General features: G+C 48.0%; 1 protein-coding gene across 1 annotated transcript in view; it reads right to left on the bottom strand.

Moving 5' to 3' along the window:
- C7H1orf94 (chromosome 7 C1orf94 homolog) overlaps positions 1–21,377 on the bottom strand; it is a 35,293-nt gene extending 13,916 nt beyond the window's left edge. Inside the window, exons 1-2 of the mRNA XM_048349868.1 lie at positions 21,052–21,377; positions 2,479–3,194 (exon numbers count right to left, since the gene is read on the bottom strand). Coding sequence (XP_048205825.1) covers positions 2,479–3,194; positions 21,052–21,377 — 1,042 coding nt within the window. The remainder of the gene's footprint in view (positions 1–2,478; positions 3,195–21,051) is intronic.
- Positions 21,378–21,939: the final 562 nt, after the last annotated feature.

Here is a 21,939-nt window from a genome sequence, read left to right as displayed (position 1 = left end):
ATCCCTCTGCATACGTGTGTGCACCTGCATGAAAGTAGATGTGTGTGCGTGCATGTGTGTGCACGTATGCATGCATGCAACAATAGATGGAAAACAGTCTGAGAAAATAATTACATCTGTAGTACTCTAATCGACTCCTGTCATTATTTTCAAAGCAATACAGAACAACAACTATTTACATAACATTTACATCAAATGAGGAATCATAAATAATTTGGAGATGAGGGGAGAGTTATATGCTACTTTTTAAATAAGAGATTTGAGCTTCTTTGGGTTTTGGTGTCAGGGAGAGGGGATCCCATAACTAGGATATGAAGAGACAACTATCTATGTATGTGTGTGCATGTGCGTGTGTGTGTGTGTGTGTGTGTGTGTGTGTGTGTGTGAACCAGGGAAGGGGGTCTTGCCCTCTCAGCCTCCTCCTCTCCTTCCCTAGCCTGCTGGTCTCTGAAGGTTTCCACAGAGCTTGGCTGGAAACCCACCTTCTTCCTCCTGGACTAATTGCATCTGTGTAGCTGATGGCTGCATGGTAAGGCTGCACCAGAGGACTCGTGTGTCAGTGTCACATGGGGAGCAGACATGATCCCCTTAGCTCTTGGACCCCCAACCCAGTAATCTTGAGGCTTTACTGTGCCAGACTAGACCTGCTCTCCTAGTACCAGCCCAGCAAAGGGAAGAGCCCCTCCAGCCTGGGCCAGTTTAGAAGACAATGACATTTTTAGCAAAACTTCTCCCTGGAGTCTCTTCCAAGAGTTTCTCTGTTGCTGAGTTTAGCCCCCAGCTAAGTGTGCTGAATTAACATACCCACTAATAATAGACTTTCCCCAGAGACCGATATACCTGTAGCCTCACACACATACCTACAACCCCTTAAAACATCTACACACCACACACACACACACACACACACACACACACTCCTCCTTGTATTACCTATGCCTTACACCTTCACAGCCTTACACATGACAGACACATGCACCCACATACACAGACACCTATGTAAGGAAACTCCTGTCCTTTCTTTTAAATTTTGCATACTTTGCTTCTGTTTGTTTGTAGAAAATTCATTTAGACCCTAAAGCTGACCCTTCCCTAACTCTAATGCTAACCTGAAATAGAAAACTAAGCCTAACCCTAACCCTCATGACCCATGAATGCTCTCTGGACAACAAATATAGCTATTTTCTTTCATCCTATCCTGGATCCAACGGATTCTTCTTGAAATACATTGGGATTTTAAGGATTATCTGATGCATTTTGTAACCTTAAGCATAAACAGCCCTAAAGGCAATCAGAAACCAAACCCCCAAAATGCCAAAGAGTAAAAGTAAGGAAACTCCAGTATGCTCTTCTTTTTTTTATTTCATGTGTGTTTTGCTTCTACTTATTAGTAGAACATTCATTTTGTCCCTAAATCTGACCCTTCCCTAAACCTAACCCTAACCTGAACTTGAAAACTAATACTAACCCTAACCCTCATGACCCATGAATTCTGTCAAGAAAACAAATATACCTGTTTTCTTTCATCCTACCCTGAATACAAATGATTCTTGTTCAAATAGCTTGTGATTTTAGGGAATATCTGATCCATTTCGTAACCCTAAGCGTAAACGGTCCTAAACACAATCAGAAATCAAGCTCCCCTTGGCACACCTTTGCCCACATATTCGTACATAAAGACACCCAAAAAATGATGGGCAGCATGAGTGAACAGTATAACACCAATCACCATAGCCATCAGCAAAGAGCATGAGCAGTTCCTCCAGGAGGAGGGGGCAGGAGGAGGGGGGGTGGGGGAAGAGAAGGGTAAAGGTCCTGGGGAGGGGCTCAGCCCCCTCCTACCTACAGTCCCATATCCTAAGGCTCTTTGTGCCCCTCCAGCACTGCTCAACCCTGAGTCCAGCCTGCTGGCCTAGCCTTGGTTGCAATTCCCTGAGCTTGCTTCAATGCTCCAGAATTCAGATGGTCTCCAGGATGACCTTGCTCTTGTGCTCTCCAGGCACCCATGATGCCTACAGCCCTGGAGTGATTCTTCCTTTGATTCACATGAAGATGATTTATTCATCTAGGGACTGCCAGCTATGAGAAGATGTCACTGCTGTCAGTCTGCCTTCTTGGGGGCCACCTGGGCTGGCTAGATCAGAGCAAAATACAGAATCTCTTGGAGAGGGTATGTGTGTACACAGTTGGAGGAGATGCCTAGATTTCCAGGAGGTTGTGCCCCTCCACTAGAGAGTGGAAAGGCAATTTTCTACATCCCTGACATCCCAGAGAACAAATCTAAGGACCAATAAGTATTGAACCAATGCCTGGGTAACTTCCACATCCACGTCTTTGCCCCAGAGAGAGAAAAGACCTTGTTGTTAGGGCAGGCACCTCCAATGGAAGCCAGATGGCCCCAGCTTCCAACCCAGTTTGTCTCCTGAACATCTTGAGAGCCCATCCCCTCTCCTGCCTGGTCCCCCCGGCCCCACTCACCCATTAAATGGTGGCCTTCCCCAGCAGGGTCAGTCTTGGAGCAGATCTTGGCAAACACAGGAAGCTGCCTCTTCTGAGAAGGAAGCTCAGAGAGCTTGTCAGGGGATGCTGGAGGGGGTGGGGGCGGCAGCAGCAGAAATGGGCCCAGTCCTGCAGCCTCCCGGGGTCCCGAGCTACTGAACATGTTGTTCTTTAGGAAGTCCTTGATGACCTTTGTCTCCTCCAGTACCATCTTGTTGTCTGGGGTTTTGGACACTGCAGTGGACTTCAGTGGGAATTGGGCCAGGAGCTTGCTGATCTCGGTGTTGGTGGCACTCAGGCTGTGGCTCTGGTCTTTGGTCCCCTTGGTACTACTCTTGACCTTGGTGGCACGCAGGATGCCGGTGACGGTAGACATAGCAGAATCCTGCCGGCTGCCAATGACAGCCACGGCCACCTTCTGTTCCTGATGCTTGTCACCTCCTGTAGTCACGGAGGCTGCTGGGCGCTGGCTGCTGCTGCTGCTGCTGCTGCCGCTGTTTCCACTGCTACTGGCTACCAGAGGAGGGGCAAAAAGGCTGGGGGCCGGCTCTCTGGTCCCCTGGGGGGTGCCACTGCATGCTTCTCGCTCCCTGGAGCTCTCCTGGAGCAGGATGAGGTGTTCTTTGGTGAGACTCAGGAACTCCTGTTCCACCAGCAGGGAGATTTCATCCTTGCCACTGCCCAGTTCCAGAGCTCTGCAAACAGGTCAAAGACAAAGCAGCCTAAGTGCTAGCTCTGCCCTGGGACATAGGGCCCCAGGAAGGCATGGATTTGCACCACCTGAAGAAAATATATTTATTTCCTGGTGTGTGTGAGAGAGACCTGTTGCTCTCTCAAGAAAGGAAACAGACACTAAATGTGCCCCAAGGGTGCAATGCCACCTGAGGGGCCCGGGAGTGTGGGGGAGGGGAGAGAAGGGCATGGAGAATGTTCCTCCCTTCCTGTTACTCAGGCTTGGGATCTGAAGCAGGAAAAGACTAGAGAGGTGGCTCACTGGGGAAGTTTCAATTCAGAACTAAGGGATCCAAATTGAATCAACAGCTCAATGCATAGAATCCAGGGTACCAGCCTGGGGCTGAGCCCCAGCTAGGCCCTGGGAGCTGGTACAGCACAGCACCCCCTTGCACATTGGTGGGGTGGACAGCTAAGCTCCCATGCTAGCTGTGTCTCTTACTCTCTCTGGCACTGTGTGCCCTTGGACAAGTTGCTCAATATCCCATGCCACCTGGTATAACCCTGGAAACACAAAGTCTTTCAGATAGTATCTGCCATAGAGCCAGGGTAATGTAAGGGTTAACTCTTATGCTGTAGACAGCCTGACTGGACCCCTGAACCCCTCGATTCCACAGTGGGGATGCAGTGGGTCCTGGTACAGCCTGTGACCTGTAGCTTTTGGCTTCAGAGCACAGGTAGAAATGGTAGCTGAGTGGTCCCTGCACTAGTTCCTAAGATATTCCCTCAGCTAACCACTACCCTGTGCTGCCCATCAGAGCCTGGACTTCCAGTGGGACCTTGCTGGCCAGCAGCAGATGAAACCCCTGCCATCCCGCCTAACTGCCAACATTCCAGCAAGGGTCACCATCTTCCTTGGCATTCCCAGGGAATGAGGGCCACTCCACTTCTAACTTTCAACTAGCCCTCCTCAGCTGTGGGAGTTAAAGTGGTCTCCACCTGCAGCATTCAGAAAACTTGCTGGCCTGCTCCAGTGAACATTCTAGGAGGTGAAGCAGTGAAAAAGATGATTGGGGGGGTGGGGGTCGGGGAGGACTTGAGTGGAGCTTGGCTACTCCAGAGCAGGCTCTGCAATGGGGAAGACCAGGCCAGGACAACCCTCTCAGAGGGCACAAGGGGCCCCCAAAACAGTGCCCACGGGGCCCTTTCTTTCAAGCATTGCTGGTTATATATAAGCACGCATGTGCATGCATGCACACAGTCATACACACATGTGCTTGATACACTCATGTCAAGAACCAGGTGGGCACATGGCCTGTGTCATCACATACAGAATTGGGCCCAGGCTCTAGTCTCGAGGCCTGGATCCTTTAGTTTCTGCATCCTGCTGAGATCCACAGGTCCTGGGGCAAGAACTGAGGGAAGAGCTGTGCACCCAAAGACACATGAGGTGTGTGATTCCCTGTAACTCTTAAAGCTCAGCTCTGCAAATGCCCTCCCAAGACTTGAGACAGAGAGCAATGGTAGAAGCAACACAGGCTCCAGTCACACAGACCTGGCTTCAGACACAGGTTCCTCATAGTCCTGTGCTGTACGGTGTGAGTATGATGCCCGTCAGCCCACCTCCTGGGAGGGCCAGGAGAATGTGGTGAGGGGCCTGGTCGACAACAGCGCTGAGTGCTTGCAGTGTGGGCTGAGCCTGCCAAGCTCCTGTGAGGCCAGCAGGGCTGTGTGCAAGGCCAGGCCACCTCTTCTCTCGCCTTCCCCTCGCTTTCTTCTCTCCCTCGTCCCTGCCCATCCCTCTCTCCTTTCCCCTCTTCTCCCTCTCCTCTTCTCTCTCACTTTATTCCCTTCCTTCTGCCTCTTTTTCCATGTCTAGACTTAAGACTATAAATAGGCCCACTCTTGTGGCTGTGCCCTTGGGAACAATCAGAATAAAGAGGTTGCCAATCCGTGGCCCCCAATTTCTGATCTTCTTCACCTCCTTCTCCTCCTGCACAAAGGAGACAGGTGAGTCTCAAGTCTCAGGCATGGGACATTCGAAAGACTTGTTTTCTGCCTCCCCTCTTCACCCTCAATGCCTTACAAAGCAAGCTGTTATGTCAGGAGCTTTTCTGAATCCTAAAGACTCTCTAGAATGATGTTAATTTTCAAAATCTTGATGATGATATTGTGATTCCATTTAAACAACAACAGCAACAGAAAAAGGGAGTCCTTATCTTTCAGAGCCCCATGCTAGAGTATTTACAGATCAAATTATATCTGGAGTTTCCTTTTAAATTAATCCAGCAGGAGGAGGAAAAAGAAAGGGGCCTGACAGAAGGAATAAAGGTAGGGCTACATGAGATCCACTCTTCTTGTGTTGGCTTAGTTTCTGTCAGTGCTGTCACTGTTGTGTGTGTGTTTAGATAAAAACATTGCACACATACTTACAAAAAGCTCATCACAGAATCCATTAAAGGAGCACAAGCCTGGCACACAGCAAGCGGGAAAATGTTCATGGTGTAGCTCCCTCCTAGAATGCTATTATCAGGAGTAAGATCTGTAATGGTGTACCCCTAGAGGCCTTGGCATGAGCTCCACCCCACCCCCACCCCCACCTGCCTGCTATTGGCACCTGGCAAAATGCAGAAGACACCTTTTCTATTTCTACCCACAGCCCTGTAGTATCTGAGGAAACACCCATGTTGCTCCTGGTTGCTACCTCCCCAACTCACGAGGAATCTTGGGGAACCAACTTCCAGACCTTGTGCCCTCCCAATCATTATCCTCTGCACGTGCTACAGGGGCCCTTGAGGATCTTAGGAAGTTGGCATTTCTAGACAGTTCAGCACCTGTGCCAGCAGCAGAGCCGCCCAGCTGGCTCTGAGCCCTACACAACCTCTCAAGGGCCATACTGGACAACCTCTGTGTTGATTCCACCACCAAGTCAGAGGGTGGAGCCAGGCATCCACACTCTCCATATCTGATCCTCTCCATGCCCTTGGGCATTGCAGAGAGTCAACACAAATGGGAAGAGTGACCCAGACAGGCCTCCAGTCTTGTCACCACGCTGACAAGGAAGAGGCTGTTGTGGGGATGGGGCTGGCCCTGCTGCCTTACTCACTCTTCTCACCTGCCCCAGCCCAAGCATCCTTTCTGGGAGTTATCCAGTGACGTCCCCTGGCGCCTCCACTAGGCTTCATTCCTCCATCTAAATGCAATCAGGGACATTTCTGCTCCCATCCTGTGCCTCCAACCCTGTGAAGATCATCACGGTGGATCCTGAGCCTGTCCTGTCATCCATGGCATTAGCTGTCCCTGACAGCTTTGTGTCAGCTGCATGTCTGATGAGCTTGTCTGCCGAGGCTTTTGCCAATTTGCAGATAGAAATGTTGAACAGGAAAGAGTCTGAGGCAGGACCATGGGGACTCTGCTGGAGACTCCCCCCGCCCTCACCAGCCTGATCATAATCCTGGATCAACACTTGGTGGGGAATAAATCAGCCCAGTGCTACCACTCCTTCTCCTCCACTATGCACGTGAGAGCCGGGAGTCACGCACCTTGCCGCAATCAAGATTCACGCATTCACGCTTGGTTTAGAAGCCCCTGACCTTACATCTACCCACCTCACTCACCCCTCCCTTCCACCCCCAAGAAAGTCAGATTTGCTCATTCTTATTTGTTCTAGAAAACTACGTGCCCACAGAGCTAAGACACGCTCAGAACTCAGATCCTACTTAAAACCCTCTCGTAGAATCTCATTACACATGGGATAAAAATCCAAACTCCTGATGATCCCCCAAAGACTTCACACATTGGCCCTGTCTCCCTCTTCTTCCAGAGACAACCTGTCTTTTATTATCTACCCCTTGAAAAGCCAAGTTCATTCCAGCCTCAGGGCCTTTGCATTTTCCATTGAATGTCCTTCTAGTCCCCTACTCCTTCCATATATAGCCGATTATTCTTGGACTATCTCCTTCCCCTCCTCCTTCCTGCCTCAGGTCAGGCGTTCTATTCTCAATGCACCCTTTGCAGCTGCATTTTTAATACACCCCCCCTCCACTTACTAGGCACACTCCACCCCATCAACCTGTGTATTTCCTTCCTAGTGCTTACCACTATCGTATTCCTCCTCTCTCCATCTTTATACCCCCACAACATCCACTCCACAAAGGGAGACTCTTGCCTGGTTCACTCCAGAGGTCTCTAAGCCTAAGGCAGTGTTTGGCTCATAACTCTAGCTCAATAAGTACTTGTTGAATAAAAGAGTGAGTGAGCTTGTTTGCTTTTGCCCTCATCCATCTCTCAAAGTTCTTTGTTCCTTTGTACACATTCCTATTCCTTATTTGGAAGAATGCCCTAGCTTTTTCCACTGCTTTCTGCCTGCCTGGCCACGGTACCACCTCTGACCGGGCATCTGATTGGATGACCTTAACCATCCTGTTTGGTCTGGTCCTAAGAACTCTCAAGCTCTACAAGGTGGTACCCGGTCAGACCCAAGGCAGAATGCACACTAACTCTGACTGGCCCCGTGATTCACACCAAGATCTCTCATGCCCCCCTACAACTTTGCTGAGTTCCATGTTCCCCCTGTATTTTCTGGAACCCACCTTTTATTTATTTTTTCCTAGAGAAGTTTTGCTAGGTCTGACACTTCTCTTGTGCTTTCTGCTTTCTCCTTTGGGTTTATTTTTAAAAATAAAAATCTATCAGACTCTATCCAGTCCAGTAAATCATTCAGTCAGGGCAACCAAACTCTTGATTCCTCACCAAGGAAGCAAGTCAGAATGTGTGCCCACAGAATGCGTGGCTCCACTTCTTTGGCCTTGCCTACCCCCAAAAATGATAGATGTCTGATTGTGGCTCTGTACTCAGATACATGGCATTATTTCTGCATTTGTAGTGTACTGAGTTGTGTGAAAATAAAGGCTATTGACTGGCTGGCACCCCTTCCCAGAATAATGACTAAGCAAGCATGTTGTTCGTTCCCCCAGCAGCAGTTCTGTGTACATGATAACACAGAGAAAAGATGAAAACTGCTATTCATCTGAGCCAAACAACAGGGGGAAAAAAATGCAAGCAGAAAAATTGTGAGTGCTAGAGGAGAGCACTGACACAAAGCATTTTCTTCCAGCGATGGCGTCTTTACACCAGCCACAAACACAGTATCCAGATCGGGTGCTCAGGATAGAAGCAGGTAGAAAGCACTAGAGTCACACAGAGTTGGGTTCTGATGGTGGCCCGCCTGTCTGCAGGTGAGATTTTTGACTTCTTTATGCCTCCACTGGGGCAGGACGACAAAGCAGCGTTGTGGAGAGGTCAGTGCCCCAAGAGAAGCAGAACCTAGAATCAAATCCCTACTGTTTCACGCAGGCCAGGCCTTTAGCAAGCAGTCTAAGTCTCAAGTCCCATTTCACAAAAATAATAAATTCATCACTTATTATTGGCTAACTAAGAAGCCAGCCACTATGCTAAGCACTTCTCCTAGGAAGCCCTCATTAATCCCCAGGCATCCCCAATGGGGTCCTGTGATAAACTCATTAAAGATCCTCCACTTTATCATGCTTTCCAGTACCTGCACCCTTTCATAGTTGCCTCCATTCTTGGTTCAGTAAGACATCAGATGGTTCCAATGTGCTTAGGCACCAGGGCTTAATCTCTTTATTTCTCTTGGGACTAAGAACCTGTAGGTGAACAGGCCCAGCTAGCCTGCTACATGATGACATACCAGGTAGAGGAAGAGGGAGCCACAGTTGGCTACAGTTGGCAAACCTACCAGCTAAAGGCAGACCCACAATTAAGAGCGCCAGCCCAGGTCAGCCAAGCACAGTTTACCTCAGAAGAAGCACCCAGCTGAACCCAGTCTGAATTACTTCACTGTAGGCACGAGGGCTAGGGACACAGCTGTAGTTTTCAGCCATGAAGTTTCGTGGCATTTTGTTATAAGTCAAACACTCACTGACACAAATGAAGAGACAATCATCCCAGTTTTAAACATGAAGAAGCCATGGACAGAGAAGTTAGGTGATTTTTTTCCCAAGGCCACAGAATGAAGAAGGGATGAAAAACAATGAACTGATGACTCAGGATGCTCCTGACTTGGAAACCAAGAGCAAAATGCTGTGCGGGACAGTACCAAGGACATAGACCTAAATGAGGACAAGAGGAGCCTCATTGAAGCCTAACTGGTCATAAGCATTACACCAGGTGAAGGATTCTAGAGGGTTCTGGACACAGGGAACAGCATGAACAAAGATTATGGATGAGAAAGAGAGCTAAATGGAAGTGGGGGTAGCATGCCAAAGGAAAGTGGCATGGCACAAGGTAAGATAAGACATAAAGGTAGTGTCAGAATCTTCCAGGCCTTAGAGGTGATGCTAAACAAATTTATTCCAAAGGCCTAGTTGAGATCCAAGTAAGGAGGTTATCAAGCTCTGGTTTTCATGCATGTGGAGCTACGGGTGGCGGCGGGGGGCGGGGGGGGATGATGGGAGGGGAGGAGAAAGAGCCACCACAACCTGTGATGACATTGCTAGGTGCCAGGGATTACACCTGCCACGTGTCCTCACTACAACCACTAGAGGTGAGGAAGATCAGGAAAGTTAAAAGCACTTTTCAAGTTCACTGGAGAGAACCAGGATTGGGGCCCAGGTTCATGTGGCTCTCAGTCCTCTCAACCCTAAATCTGAGGGAGGACAAGCCAGTGACTGGACATGCTGCTGTGGAGGGCGGAGGAGGGGCAGACAAGGAGAGCCCCTTCTAGAGGGGGCAGAGACTCTGGTGTCCAGCTGCATCATCCTCAGGGGCGTGCTACACTGGCCTCTGGCAGAGGCTGGTGTGTGATTCTGGGTCTTTCACCCAGGGTGGTGGAAAGGGAGGCAGCCTCTGTTGTTTTGTCAAGGATGCCTTGTGTCTCCTTCTACCTTCCCTGAGCTCCAGATCCAGGAATTACTATACTTCCCCATACAGTATATCCCACAGCAAAAATTCACACACATACATACACCATACATACATACATACACACACACACCAATACATACACCACATACATATACACACCACATGCATACAAACACACACACACACACCCCACATTCACTCCATGCATTCATGTACACATAACATACCACAGCAATCTACATTCACCATAGCTATGAACACACATGCCATGATTGCACACACCCCTGCACACTCATGTGCACATACCAGTGCACGTACAGGCCCATGCACTTACACAATCCACCATAGCCTTCTTGCTAGAAAAGCCACCAGGAAGGAATGCAAACAGGGAGAGCAGGTCAACTCCATCTGTCTCTCTCTCATCGCTTCCAGGCCTGGACCACTTCTCTCAGTCTGGGGATTCCGGGGGAGGGGGGCAGGGAGCATGTCAGTTGAGAAAGGGGGCACATTCAGCAGTCACTTAAGTAGCCTGTGTCCAAAAGATGCTCAGACTGGCATCTGTGGGTTGGGACATCTTTGGTCAGGGGGAGGGGCTTAGAAAAACATCAGCCTCCCCACCCCCAGCCCTCCTCTACTTTCCTGGTCTCAGTGAGGATTAAGTAAGAAGATGAATGTAAAAGCGCTTGGTAAATTGTAAGGCGCCCTATGCAAATGTTAGAGGCTCTGACTAGGAAAGCCAGAGAACCAGGCCTAGCTGCAGGCTTTGGAGTCCTGCTGACCCAGTTCACAGCCTGGAGGAGCCCCATTCACTAAGGTGTGAAGTCAGGGAAGGTCTCTGAGGTCTTGGCCTCTTCATCTGCTAAATGAGGATGAAATGTTGACACCCTCCCCAGCTCAAAGAAGACAACCTTGAGAAACCTTCCCACTCCCAGAACACCAGGCCTATTCATCTCACTTCCCAGCAAAGGCCATCACACAGAGCAGACTCTGTGTCTCTGGTATACACTTGGAGCTCAGTAAAGGTCAGGCTCCTCCCTCCTTCCCTCCCTCTCTCTCTTCCTCCTTCCTCTCCCTCCTTCCCTCCCTCCCTTCCTCCCTTCCTTTCCTTCCTTCCCTGCTTTACTTTGCAAACACTTCTTTGGCAGAGCTGGAGCCTATCCTTGCCTTATAAGCCTAGGGTTCCTCTTCTTTGACCACTCTCTAAAGTAGGGAATTTGTATCCATGTGCATCAAGAGTGGGTCTGGGTGCTTATTGCAAATACAGATTCCCGGGGCTTCCTTGGAGAAAAGGCAATTTTGTGTTTAGAATGAGGAATCCGACAGGTAATCCGACAGGTATCCTTTCTCCACCTGCCTGCCCTCCCCCAGCTCCCACACCTCCTGGTTGTGCACTCAGGACACACCGTGGTACCTGGGGATCTCCCTCCCGCTGCTTTGCAGCAATTCTCTGCCAGTCAGTGAGACAGCCAGGGAGGGTACAGCAGCCTTAGAGAGCACAGTGGTGCGTAGACACCTTGCCTATTCCTACAGCATCTCCCTGAGCCTCCCTCCAGGGAGGGGAGCAGACCCGTGAGATGGGCCATGGACGGTGTGTGTGGTGAGGGGCGGGGGGGGGGGGGGCGGAGGGAAATGAAGGATTCAGTGAGCTGGGGAATGAGACAGGAAATACTGGGGAATAAATACAGCAATAAAGGAGCTTCAGCTGGGAGATACAGAGTGATTCTTATTGTTCAAATTATCTTTAAAACTTTTCATTTGAATCTGTTTAATAAGGGAAGGCTTACCCTAAGGAAGAGGTATTTTTTTTTAATGTGACTTGGGAGCTGAATTGGAAAGAACGTTGCAACAAAGATATTAAAACGGGGATTAAACCAAACCACTGGTGGCCCATCTCTGTGGACTCCCACAACCTGCGACACAGCTCCTGAAACTATAAAATTAAATTACAAAGGGGGACACGGGAAGTGGGATGTTAATCACGGTTCATCTTCCTGGCCGGGCTCATGGCTCTTGATGCTAAGCAGAATATACTGAAGGGCTCCTGGTGTCCAGGAGAACTCAGGCCTTGAAGTGCCGAAGAGTTCCCATTCCAGCTCTGCGCCCTCTCAGCTGAATAACCCCAGGCAAGTCATTTAACCTCTCTGAGCCTTACCTTACTATCTACAGAATGGGAGTACTACTGGACAACTACTAGAAAGGATTGCAAAGACCATGAAACAAGGCAAAAAATTGAAATACAGAACTTAGTACATCAAGTTGCTCAAGTTGTACTAAGGTAGAAGGAGACACAAACCCTGCCACATCTTGGTTTATTGATATTCTACCTCCACATCCCTCACTGTTTCCTCTGATTACTGTGGTCCTTTGCTCTGGGCCTCACTTGGGGTGGCATTATAATGGCTCATCCAGCATTTGTGTCCTCACACACTTGTACACACACACACACACACACACATATACATACACACGACAGTCATGGAGTTCTGGGAACTTGAATGGATACAGGGGAGACAAAGTTGAGTGAGATTTAGGCTTGGGCCTTGGGGAGCTCATGGTGACGTGGAAGAGGAGGTGTTATTGCCACAAGATGGAATGTAGTATGAGCCATGTGACCACCATCCCATCAGAAGTTCCATGTCAGAACTATGTGGACAGCTGTGTTTGGGGGGACTGTGGACAATGGACAGCATAACCACAGCTTTCAACCTGACTCTTCTACTTCATCATGCTGTACAAAGAACCACTGTGAGACCCTCAGAGCCAGGCAAGTGTTTGTCTCATGATGTCTTCTGCTTTCTCTCATGGGAGAATATGAGCAATGAAAACAAACCATTATAGTCTCTCTTGGCACCCAAGAGACTTAAAGCAAAATGTTGTCCTCACTTGAGTTATGTGTCCCTCAGCTTGATACATAATGTCTCCTCTCCCCACAGCATTCTTGTCCTGCCATTTTTATCCTTCAGAATAACAATGATGATGGTAATTATGATGGTGGTGGTAGTGGTGATGATGGTGGTGACCAAGATGATGTTACTGATGGGGATTTGATGATGATAGTGACAGTAACTATGGTAATGCTGTTGTTGTTGGTGGTGGTGGTAATAGTGATGATAGCAATGGCAGTAATGGTAAAAATTATGACTGTGGAGTCTTTATCTACTCCAGGTGCTGTGTAAACATAATATACATTATTTCATTAATAAAGAAACCTTTTAAGATAGTCAAGTTATATTAGATACCTTAAAACTCCCAGGAAAAGAGCTATCACTTTACTTCTATTAAAAAGAGGATAGTAGTAGGCACCTATAGTCTTTTTTTTTTCACCTATAGTCTTAATACTCAGGAGGACAAGGAGGGACGATCACTTGAGTCCATGAGTTTGACACCAGCCTGGGTAGCCAGACCCTCCATTAGAAGGAAGGCAGGCAGGCAGGAAGGCAGGAAGGAAGGAAGGAAAGAAAGAAGGAAGGAAGGAAGAATGGAGAATAAAGGAGAAAAAGAAAAGGGGTGAAGGAAGAGAAGAAGAAGAAAAAGGAAGAAAAGGACTTGGGACATAGTAGTTCAGTTGTACTTATCTACCATGAACAAGTTCCTGGGCTTGATCTCTAACACTGGAAGGAGGAGGAGGAAGAGGAAAAGGGGGCATAGGAAAAGAGGAGGAGGAGGAGGAAGTAGAAAGAAATGTTGAGTGTGACAAGCAGTGAAGACTCCAAAGGACAAGAACGTATTCTAGGTCTTTAAGGGTGGGTAAGAGCTTGATTGTCAGAGGGATGATGAGAGGGATATTCCTTCTGAAGTGAGGTAATCTGAACGGAGGCAAGGCCATGCACTCTTGCTAACAGAGTATGCAGCACAGCAAGATGTGCATCTAAAGGTCAAGTTGGGGCCACCATGGAGAGACCCTGGAGGGTCTGGCCACCCAGTCTGAGCAGCATTATTGTTGTGCCTCAGAGGATGGAGCTGGTGAAAGGTGGGAAACACCCTAGACCCAAATGCACAGGATGAGATGGGAAAAGGGAAGGAAAAGGAGGAGGAGGCAAGGGATCGAAGGGTGATGTTTAGGGGCACTGGAGGAGGGAAGGACGAACATCCATGAGCTTCTGCCTGGCAGTACTATGCCTACTTCACTTTCAATTCACTTGAGAACTAAAGACAAGGATGCCTTGCTGTCAGGATGATGGGACACTAAATCCCACACCAGGGACTCAAGGGAAGGGGGTATTTGTTTAAGCTCAAGGTCTCAGAGCAAAGGATTTGAATCTGCAGCCTAAGGGAATCTCTGCAATTGTTTTCAAAAGATGGAGACATGCGGAAGAAAGGGGGTACCTCTGGCTCTCAAAGAGGTATCTGACTCTCCCAAGGGGAGAAGACGCTGTCCTGGAGAATATATATATTCAGTACTAGTTTCTGCTCTGGAACATTGGCCCAAGTTTCCATGTATGGGTCTTGCTCCTTTCACTTATGCTTTGAAAATAATGATAAAAAAGAAGATGTGTATCTTAAGCAAGTCTTCCAGAAAAGCAAGCTTCATCCCGTTGTTTCATGGCTTGAGAGAGCAATTCATGCAAAGCAGCACCTTGGGGTCCGGAGTCTCATTGGCTTCACCTGTGGGTGAAGTGGCTCGCAGGCCTGTGGGATGGGAGCCAGCCACAAGGATCCACCAAAGTAAGTGAAATGCCACGTAGCACACACTTCTTCCTTCCCCAAAGCTGCCCATCAAGAAATCCTTTCTGGGGCTGGGGATATAGCCTAGCGGCAAGAGTGCCTGCCTCGGATACACGAGGCCCTAGGTTCGATTCCCCAGCACCACATATACAGAAAACGGCCAGAAGCGGCACTGTGGCTCAAGTGGCAGAGTGCTAGCCTTGAGCGGGAAGAAGCCAGGGACAGTGCTCAGGCCCTGAGTCCAAGGCCCAGGACTGGCCAAAAAAAAAAAAAAAAAAAAAAAGAAATCCTTTCTGCATTTGCTTTTTTCTTTGTTTGGCCTTTCTGAAGATGTACTCCTGCTACTAAGTCTTGGATTGGAAAGATGGTCACCAAAGTCTTTTGACTCTGCAAACCACAAAAAACACTTTGTCTGATACAAGTAGATTGGATGGTACCAATTACTCCACAAGGACCTGGAAGCAGTTACACAAGCTGACCACACCCAGCTAGACTAGCCGCCATCCCTCCTACTTGACCTTTCCTGGGGCTGTTGGACTCGTTCCATAGGCACCTCTTCTCTTTTCTTAAGAGCTAGCTCAGGGGAAACTTTCACCTCAAGAAGTCTTCAGAACTATTAGGAATCCTGGCACCCTCTGCTCCCAAGGGACTGTGCCTACCTCTTCCTTCACACTCACAGTGCAAGGCGGGGGGGGGGGGGGGGAGCGGATCTTAGCTTTAGCCTCTAGCTTTCTTCCCTGCCCATTTTGAGATAAATTCCTAAGTCTCGATCTCAAGCAAGGCACGACCCACAGGATGATTCCGCAGCAACTGCTTTTTATTCTATTATTATCTTGTGCGGCTGGCTGCCTGAAGCTCCTCGAAGGAAGACAGAGGCTGTCTCCATCTTTCCATCACACTATTTTATTTTCCAAATATTGTTGGGCAAATAGCAGGTGCAAATAAATGTTATAAATGTTGGTTTCATGTCCTGTTTTTGGATGAATCTCTGTTGCGCCCCACTCAGTAATTGGGAGTCCTTAGAAGAAAAAGCTTCAGTCTTATCCATCTCTGTGATACTGGAACTCAGTACCTTCTGCACTCCAGAGGGTAACCCTAAGTATTTGTTGAAGGAATCCAAAAATGGAAGAATTAACAAATGCCCCTCCTTAATCTGAGCACTGGAGCTAACAGACAATCCCCAACCCCCCCTTCTGACACTGTGAAGCCTTAGTGATGAAGGAGATGAATGACTATGGAGTCCTTGAAATGAGCCTGCAAAATATCTTTGCCACAGTTCTCCAATCCCAAATTTCAGACTGATTAAGAAATAACTGAGCAAAATTCTGGACTTTCATTGGCTCTCAAAAGAACCACCCACATTTTACCAAGATGTTTTTCTCCTACTTCTTCCTCTCCTCTATAAATGGGCACCAGCATTCACTCAGGAGCTGAAAAACCTGGGTTCTACCTGGATGTCTGTTTGTGTGTCCCAAGCCATTGTGGGTCCTCGGGCTCCTCTCTGACTGTCTCCATTTTTGCTGAGCCACAGCTCAGCCCCCACCACCTAAAGGCCTCCGCCAAAAGTTCCTAACATCCACCCATGAGCCATCTCGGCACAGAGGCTTGCTGCATCTCTACAAAAGAGTAGACTTAGCAGTGTTATGCTCCCTTCTGCAAAATCTCTGCAGGTATACTACTACTTGTCCAATAAAGTACAGAAGTGCCCCACATCCCTAACACTTTGCCTGCTACCCTCTGATGTCACCTTACACCGTACATCCATCTCTTAGTTCCTCCAGGCTGCCCTTTCAAAGCTCATTTTTTCCTCAAGGTCTTTGCCTTGCTCTCCATCTTGCCTGGGTGTCCTTCCTAGGCTCTGAACCTGACCATCTCACCATCTCTTTCTTAGCATCCAAGACTCCCACAAAGTATCTGAAATGGCCCTCCAAGAGAACTCTCACAATTATGTTATTGTGTTTTATTTCCAGCATTGCTATCTGAAATTATGTCATTTATTTTTATGTGTTTATCCTTATTGTTTCCAACAAAAATACTAGTTATTGCATTCTGAAGTTATCAGTCTTTATATATTATGTATATTATTTATATTATGATTATTAACTTATTTTCTCTTGCCTTATCTGATTCACAGATCTCTTCTCCTAATTTCTTTCTCTTTCCCTTTTTCGTTCTTTCTTTCTCCCTTCCTTCCTTTCCTTCTTTTCTTCCTTCCTTCCTTCCTTCCTTCCTTCTTCCTTCCTTCTTTCTTTCTTTCTTTCTTTCTTTCTTTCTTTCTTTCTTTCTTTCTTTCTTTCTTTCTTTCTTTCTTTCTTTCTTTCGTTGTTGTTCGTAGGCTTGAACTCAGGGCCTGGATGCGCTCCACTTTTGATCAAGGCCAGCACCCTACCACTTTTGAGCCACAACACCACTTCCTGTTTTCTGGTGGTTAATTGGAGATAAAAAGTCTCACAGACTTTCCTGCCCAGGCTGGCTTTGAACAGCAATCCTTAGATCTTAGCCTCCTGAGTAGCTAGAATTACAGGTATGAGCCACTGGCACCTCCTGACCCTCCTAACTTTTGGTACAGTGTCACGCACATGATAGAGGCTTAGTGAATATTTCAATCAATGAACTCCAAATGTGTCCATAGAGCAAAGTCAGCATGAAAGGAAAAGTGAATGTGGTATTAAAGGCCACTAACAGGAACTCAGGATGTAGGCAGCGAGGATCTAGTTGGCACATACTGGATGGTGCCTGGATTACTGAACTTGGTTCTGGGAACCCTGATGTCACAAAGACGAGCAACACAGGCAGGAAAACAACCAAGTTGGCATGTGAAGGGTAACTCAGAAAAACAGGCATTTAGCTTGTAGAGACAAGAAATCCTAGGATGTGATTGCCATCTCTTACCACCTAAAGAGCTATTGAGAGGAGAGGATAGATTTGTTTTGGAGCCCCGAAGGGCAGAATCCGATCAATGAGTATTAGTTTGATAGAGACAGACTTCAGTTACGGGAAGAAAATGACCTTATGAGAGAGTTCAGAATGAGGGTCAGTGCTACCTTGGGAGATGATATCTCCTTATCTAAGAACACATGTGGGGGCTGGGCATGTGGCTTAGTGGTAGAGTGTTTGCCTAGAATGCATGAAGCCCTGGGTTCAATTCCTTGGCACCACTTAAACCAAAAATAGATAAAATTAATAACTTTTTTTTTTTTTTTTTTTTGGACAGTCCTGGGCCTTGGACTCAGGGCCTGAGCACCATCCCTGGCTTCTTCCCACTCAAAGCCAGCACACTGCTACCTGAGCCACAGCGCCCCTTCTGGCCGTTTTCCATATACGTGGTGCTGAGGAATCGAACCCGAGAGCTTCATGTGTAGGAGGCAAGCACTCTTGCCACTAGGCCACATTCCCAGCCCAATAACATTTTTAAAACTATATAAAAAAAGAATCTATGCATGTAACACCCACTTGGCAAGGATCCAAGTGGCAGAAAATGGCTTAAGAGACTGCTATCAAATGAGATGTCTGGGGTTTTATGACATATAGTGATATGGTCAAGAAAAAAATCTGGATAGCAAGAATTCTAGAACTTACGTGGCTACCCCATTAGAAGAAGACATAACCAAAACCAAGTCTATCAATTAAATAGCAGAAAGACTTGTGGGCCCAGAAACATCACACGCTTATGTGTACACATGTATATACACACACATACACGCACACAACCACACACACACACACACACACACACACACACGCATACACTGTGGACAGCTCCCTGGACTGAAATCTACATCTGATCACAGTGAACAGGGAACTACCAAATGGTATGACTCTCCCAAAACACCAGTATCACATCATGGCTAAGATTGTCCTGGGTTTCATTTCTGAAACTTGACTACCTCCCTAAAGGATTTCAGACAAAGAAAGAAAGAAAAGAACCCCTCCCCCTCTCCCCGGGGGGGGGGGGACCCTTAGTTGCCTCTTCTGTTAAAAAAAGAGAGAGAGAGAGTTTTATTTAACAATTGGGGAAGGGAGCCACTGAAACCAGAACAGTACAACTGAATAATTATTAAAATGTAGTGCTAGGCACACAGATGGTCACTGTATTTGATAGGCTGTAAGTCTTATGTCACAAAAAGTTTAAAAAGCAGAAATAAAGGATAAGGAGTTTAAAATAGTTCCTATCTCATGTGAAAATTAGAAAATTATACAGCTGAAAGAAATGATTATAAGGAATTTTGACAAATCCTAATTGCTACCAGCACTGTTTATCACATTTAGTGACCAACAACCCTGTGAAATGCGGTTACCATTTCCATTTGGCAGACAAGACACAGGCTCAGATAAACAGCTACAGCCTATTCAGCTGGCACAGGGCTGCAGAAGCCAGAGTTCTCTAACTTTACCTGCCCAGACTTTTTTTTTTTATTCCAGTAGCTCATTGCGTTCTACATGTTGATGTTTACACCATAACAATGCCTCCCCCGCCCCCATGTAAGTTCATAACTTCCAGCTCTTTTCTCAGTAGCACAATTCTTTACAAACATTGCCTTACTTAGAACTCCAGTTAGTAAAATGGATAAAAAGCTGAACAGCTCTGGCTGAAGTGGGGATCAAGGCCTAGCACTCAGCCTACTTGACTCCAATGGAGCAGCTTCTGAAGCACCCTAGGGTCTATGGAGCATGGGTGAGCCCCAAGATCCAAGCCAACAGCAGTGAGGATGACAATGACAACAATGCCTGAAGTCTATGTGCGGCATAGCAAGGGTGGCCTCTTCTATCTAATACATCTTTCACTTCCTTGTCTCCCATCACATTTGATCCTCATTATCAACTCTGAGGTGGCGGAGGCCAAGCACATCATCCTCAATTTGCAGATGAGGAAATCAAGGCCAAATGGAGTGAATCAACTGGCCAGAGGTGCGCCAGTTCAACTTTCGGCCAAGTGCAGACTGGAAGTAGACTCTGTCTCCATTAATTCAGTGTGACCTGGCAGACAGGGTACCATCTACTGGAAATGGCTACTGACCTTTGGTCCACAAAGTGGACAATCAGCTTTTTGGCCAATGAGAGCTGAGTCCAGCACCAAGGTCCCTTTGCCAAGGCCCTTGTCCCAGAGCAGATGGCAATGGGCGGGGGAGAAGAGCTCAGTGCCACCAAAAGGCCTGACAGCAGGGATTTGGCTGTAGGCAGATCATTCTTGTCTGGGCTATGTCATGCTGAGTACAGGGCCAGGGAGAAAGGGATAGCCATAGTGCTTTTTTCCTTTACCTATACCAAGTGAAAAGGCTTGCAAAGGGATAGCAGGGAGTATAAGACAGGAGTGAGCAGGTGTACTTTGCTTCTCTTCTTAGCTGTTTGCCTAGGTATCCTGGAAGCAGAGGCAAGTTGATAAATGCTGCTGTTCAGAGAATCTCTGAACTGAGCTGGAGCATGTGTTGGAGTCGACAAGACTTAATTATCACTTAGCCTCTAATGAACACTTAATTATTAACACTTAATCCATCTGTAAAATGGGGACAGTAATACCTGCTTCATGGCGACTCCAGGAAGACTAGTTAACATGTGCAGGCCACTCTGAAGAGAAAGGCTCAACAGTGGCACTCATAACCCAAGCTGATTTCTTTCCCTTTCCTAACATGGTTGATCCTTTCTTCCTCCCTGTTCCTTCCTCTCTTTGCAAATATCCAACCCCAAGAATATCTCTGAAACTTTTACCCTAGTGGAGAAACACTTTGCTCTCCGTTTCCCAGACAGGGGAATTTCCCATCCAGGAAAGTGGCTATTTACAACCCTCTTCCCGCACTTTAATTTTCTATTATGTCCTCTGAATATGTCAATGCCTTCCCAGTAAATATTTTGATGTGCGCTCTTGCAGTCGCTTCTGTGGAGGCTGAATGGGACAGCTGGCTCCCTGTATTAGGAAATTCCAGATGTGGTTTAAAACCAGCAGGCTCATCTGTGCGGATGCCTGACTGCTGCGTGGGAGAGAGGAAGGATCTTCTAGTTGCCTCTGGGGAGAGTTATGAGCCATCTAGCTCTCAGCTTTGACTAGGATGTCTTATCCAGAACTTCAGCATCACTTCTGGGGGTTGCCTATGCATTTAGCTCCCTCAGTGAGCCAACGCAGGGACGGTCTGTTATGCCACCCTGGCAGGGACCTTCATTTGGGGGACCTTCAGGAACTTGGTCAGCCCTATAAAGACTTAGCCACAGGACTATAGGAGTGGAGGGAATGTATTCAACATTTAGAGTTGAACCAGGTTGAACATTCCCCCAGAAGGTCAGAGTTCAACTCCTCCCCTCCTCCCTTGCTGCCAACCCGATGGAGGGGGTACTTACTCTTCTTGGAAGCTGAGCTCATGGTCTCTTGGAGTTCCAACAACCATGGGAGCAGAGAGCTGCTCCATGGCAGTCCTGGGCTGTAGGGTCTCAGGCAAGCCCTGAACCCTCTTCCAGATTTCATGGCAAGTCTTGTCTAGGCTGTCTTGGGGTGTGTCCTGGTGGATCCAGACATATCTGGGGAATGGGCCCAGGGCCGAAGGGCGCTTGGACACCAGGGCCGAAGAAGAAGGGAGTCCATTCCCACTGGCCATCCTTCTTTCTTTCTGGAAGCCCCTCTGTCCACCCAGGACTGGAAGACAGAGGGACCATCCACCACCCCTCATTCACCAGGAAGGGAGGTGAGGATGGGGCCCCGGGAAGAGCGGATCAGTTCTGTCTGGCCGTTCCTCCAGCCAGGCCGTTCTGTTCAGAGGCCTTTGGTTTGTGTGGGGGTGGTGGACGGAGGGTAGCCTTCTTTGGGGCTTGTTTTGCTGGGTTTGGATTTGCTCTTCCCTAACTTTTGCCCTCCTCCCCTTCCCCCTTAGAAGATATTTAAAAGTCAACAAAAACCAGTAGCTTAGTAACCGTGGAACCCCTCGGAGCTCAGGAACCAGGTGCCTGGGCGGGCAGAATGACATCTGGGAACAGCTGGAGGGGGAGGATGGGCTCTCCCCACAGAAGCTGGCGGGCCCCCCTTGCGACACCCCGTGATCGACTGTGGTGCCCGGGGCTCAGCCCATTCTTGCCCAGCAAGCCATACAGAGGGCAGGGTGGAGGGCCTGGCACCATGCTAGGCTCCGTGGGAGCGGGAGCCTGCCATGAAGGTTCTCCAGCTCGGACTTTCCTGGGACCCCCACCCCCACCTTCCTGAGCACACCGAGAGCTAAGGGCTCCCTACAACCCCTA

This window comes from Perognathus longimembris, chromosome 7 (assembly GCF_023159225.1).
Source record: "Perognathus longimembris pacificus isolate PPM17 chromosome 7, ASM2315922v1, whole genome shotgun sequence".
Lineage (NCBI taxonomy): Eukaryota > Metazoa > Chordata > Mammalia > Rodentia > Heteromyidae > Perognathus > Perognathus longimembris.
This window is presented reverse-complemented; position numbering and strand designations above follow the sequence as displayed.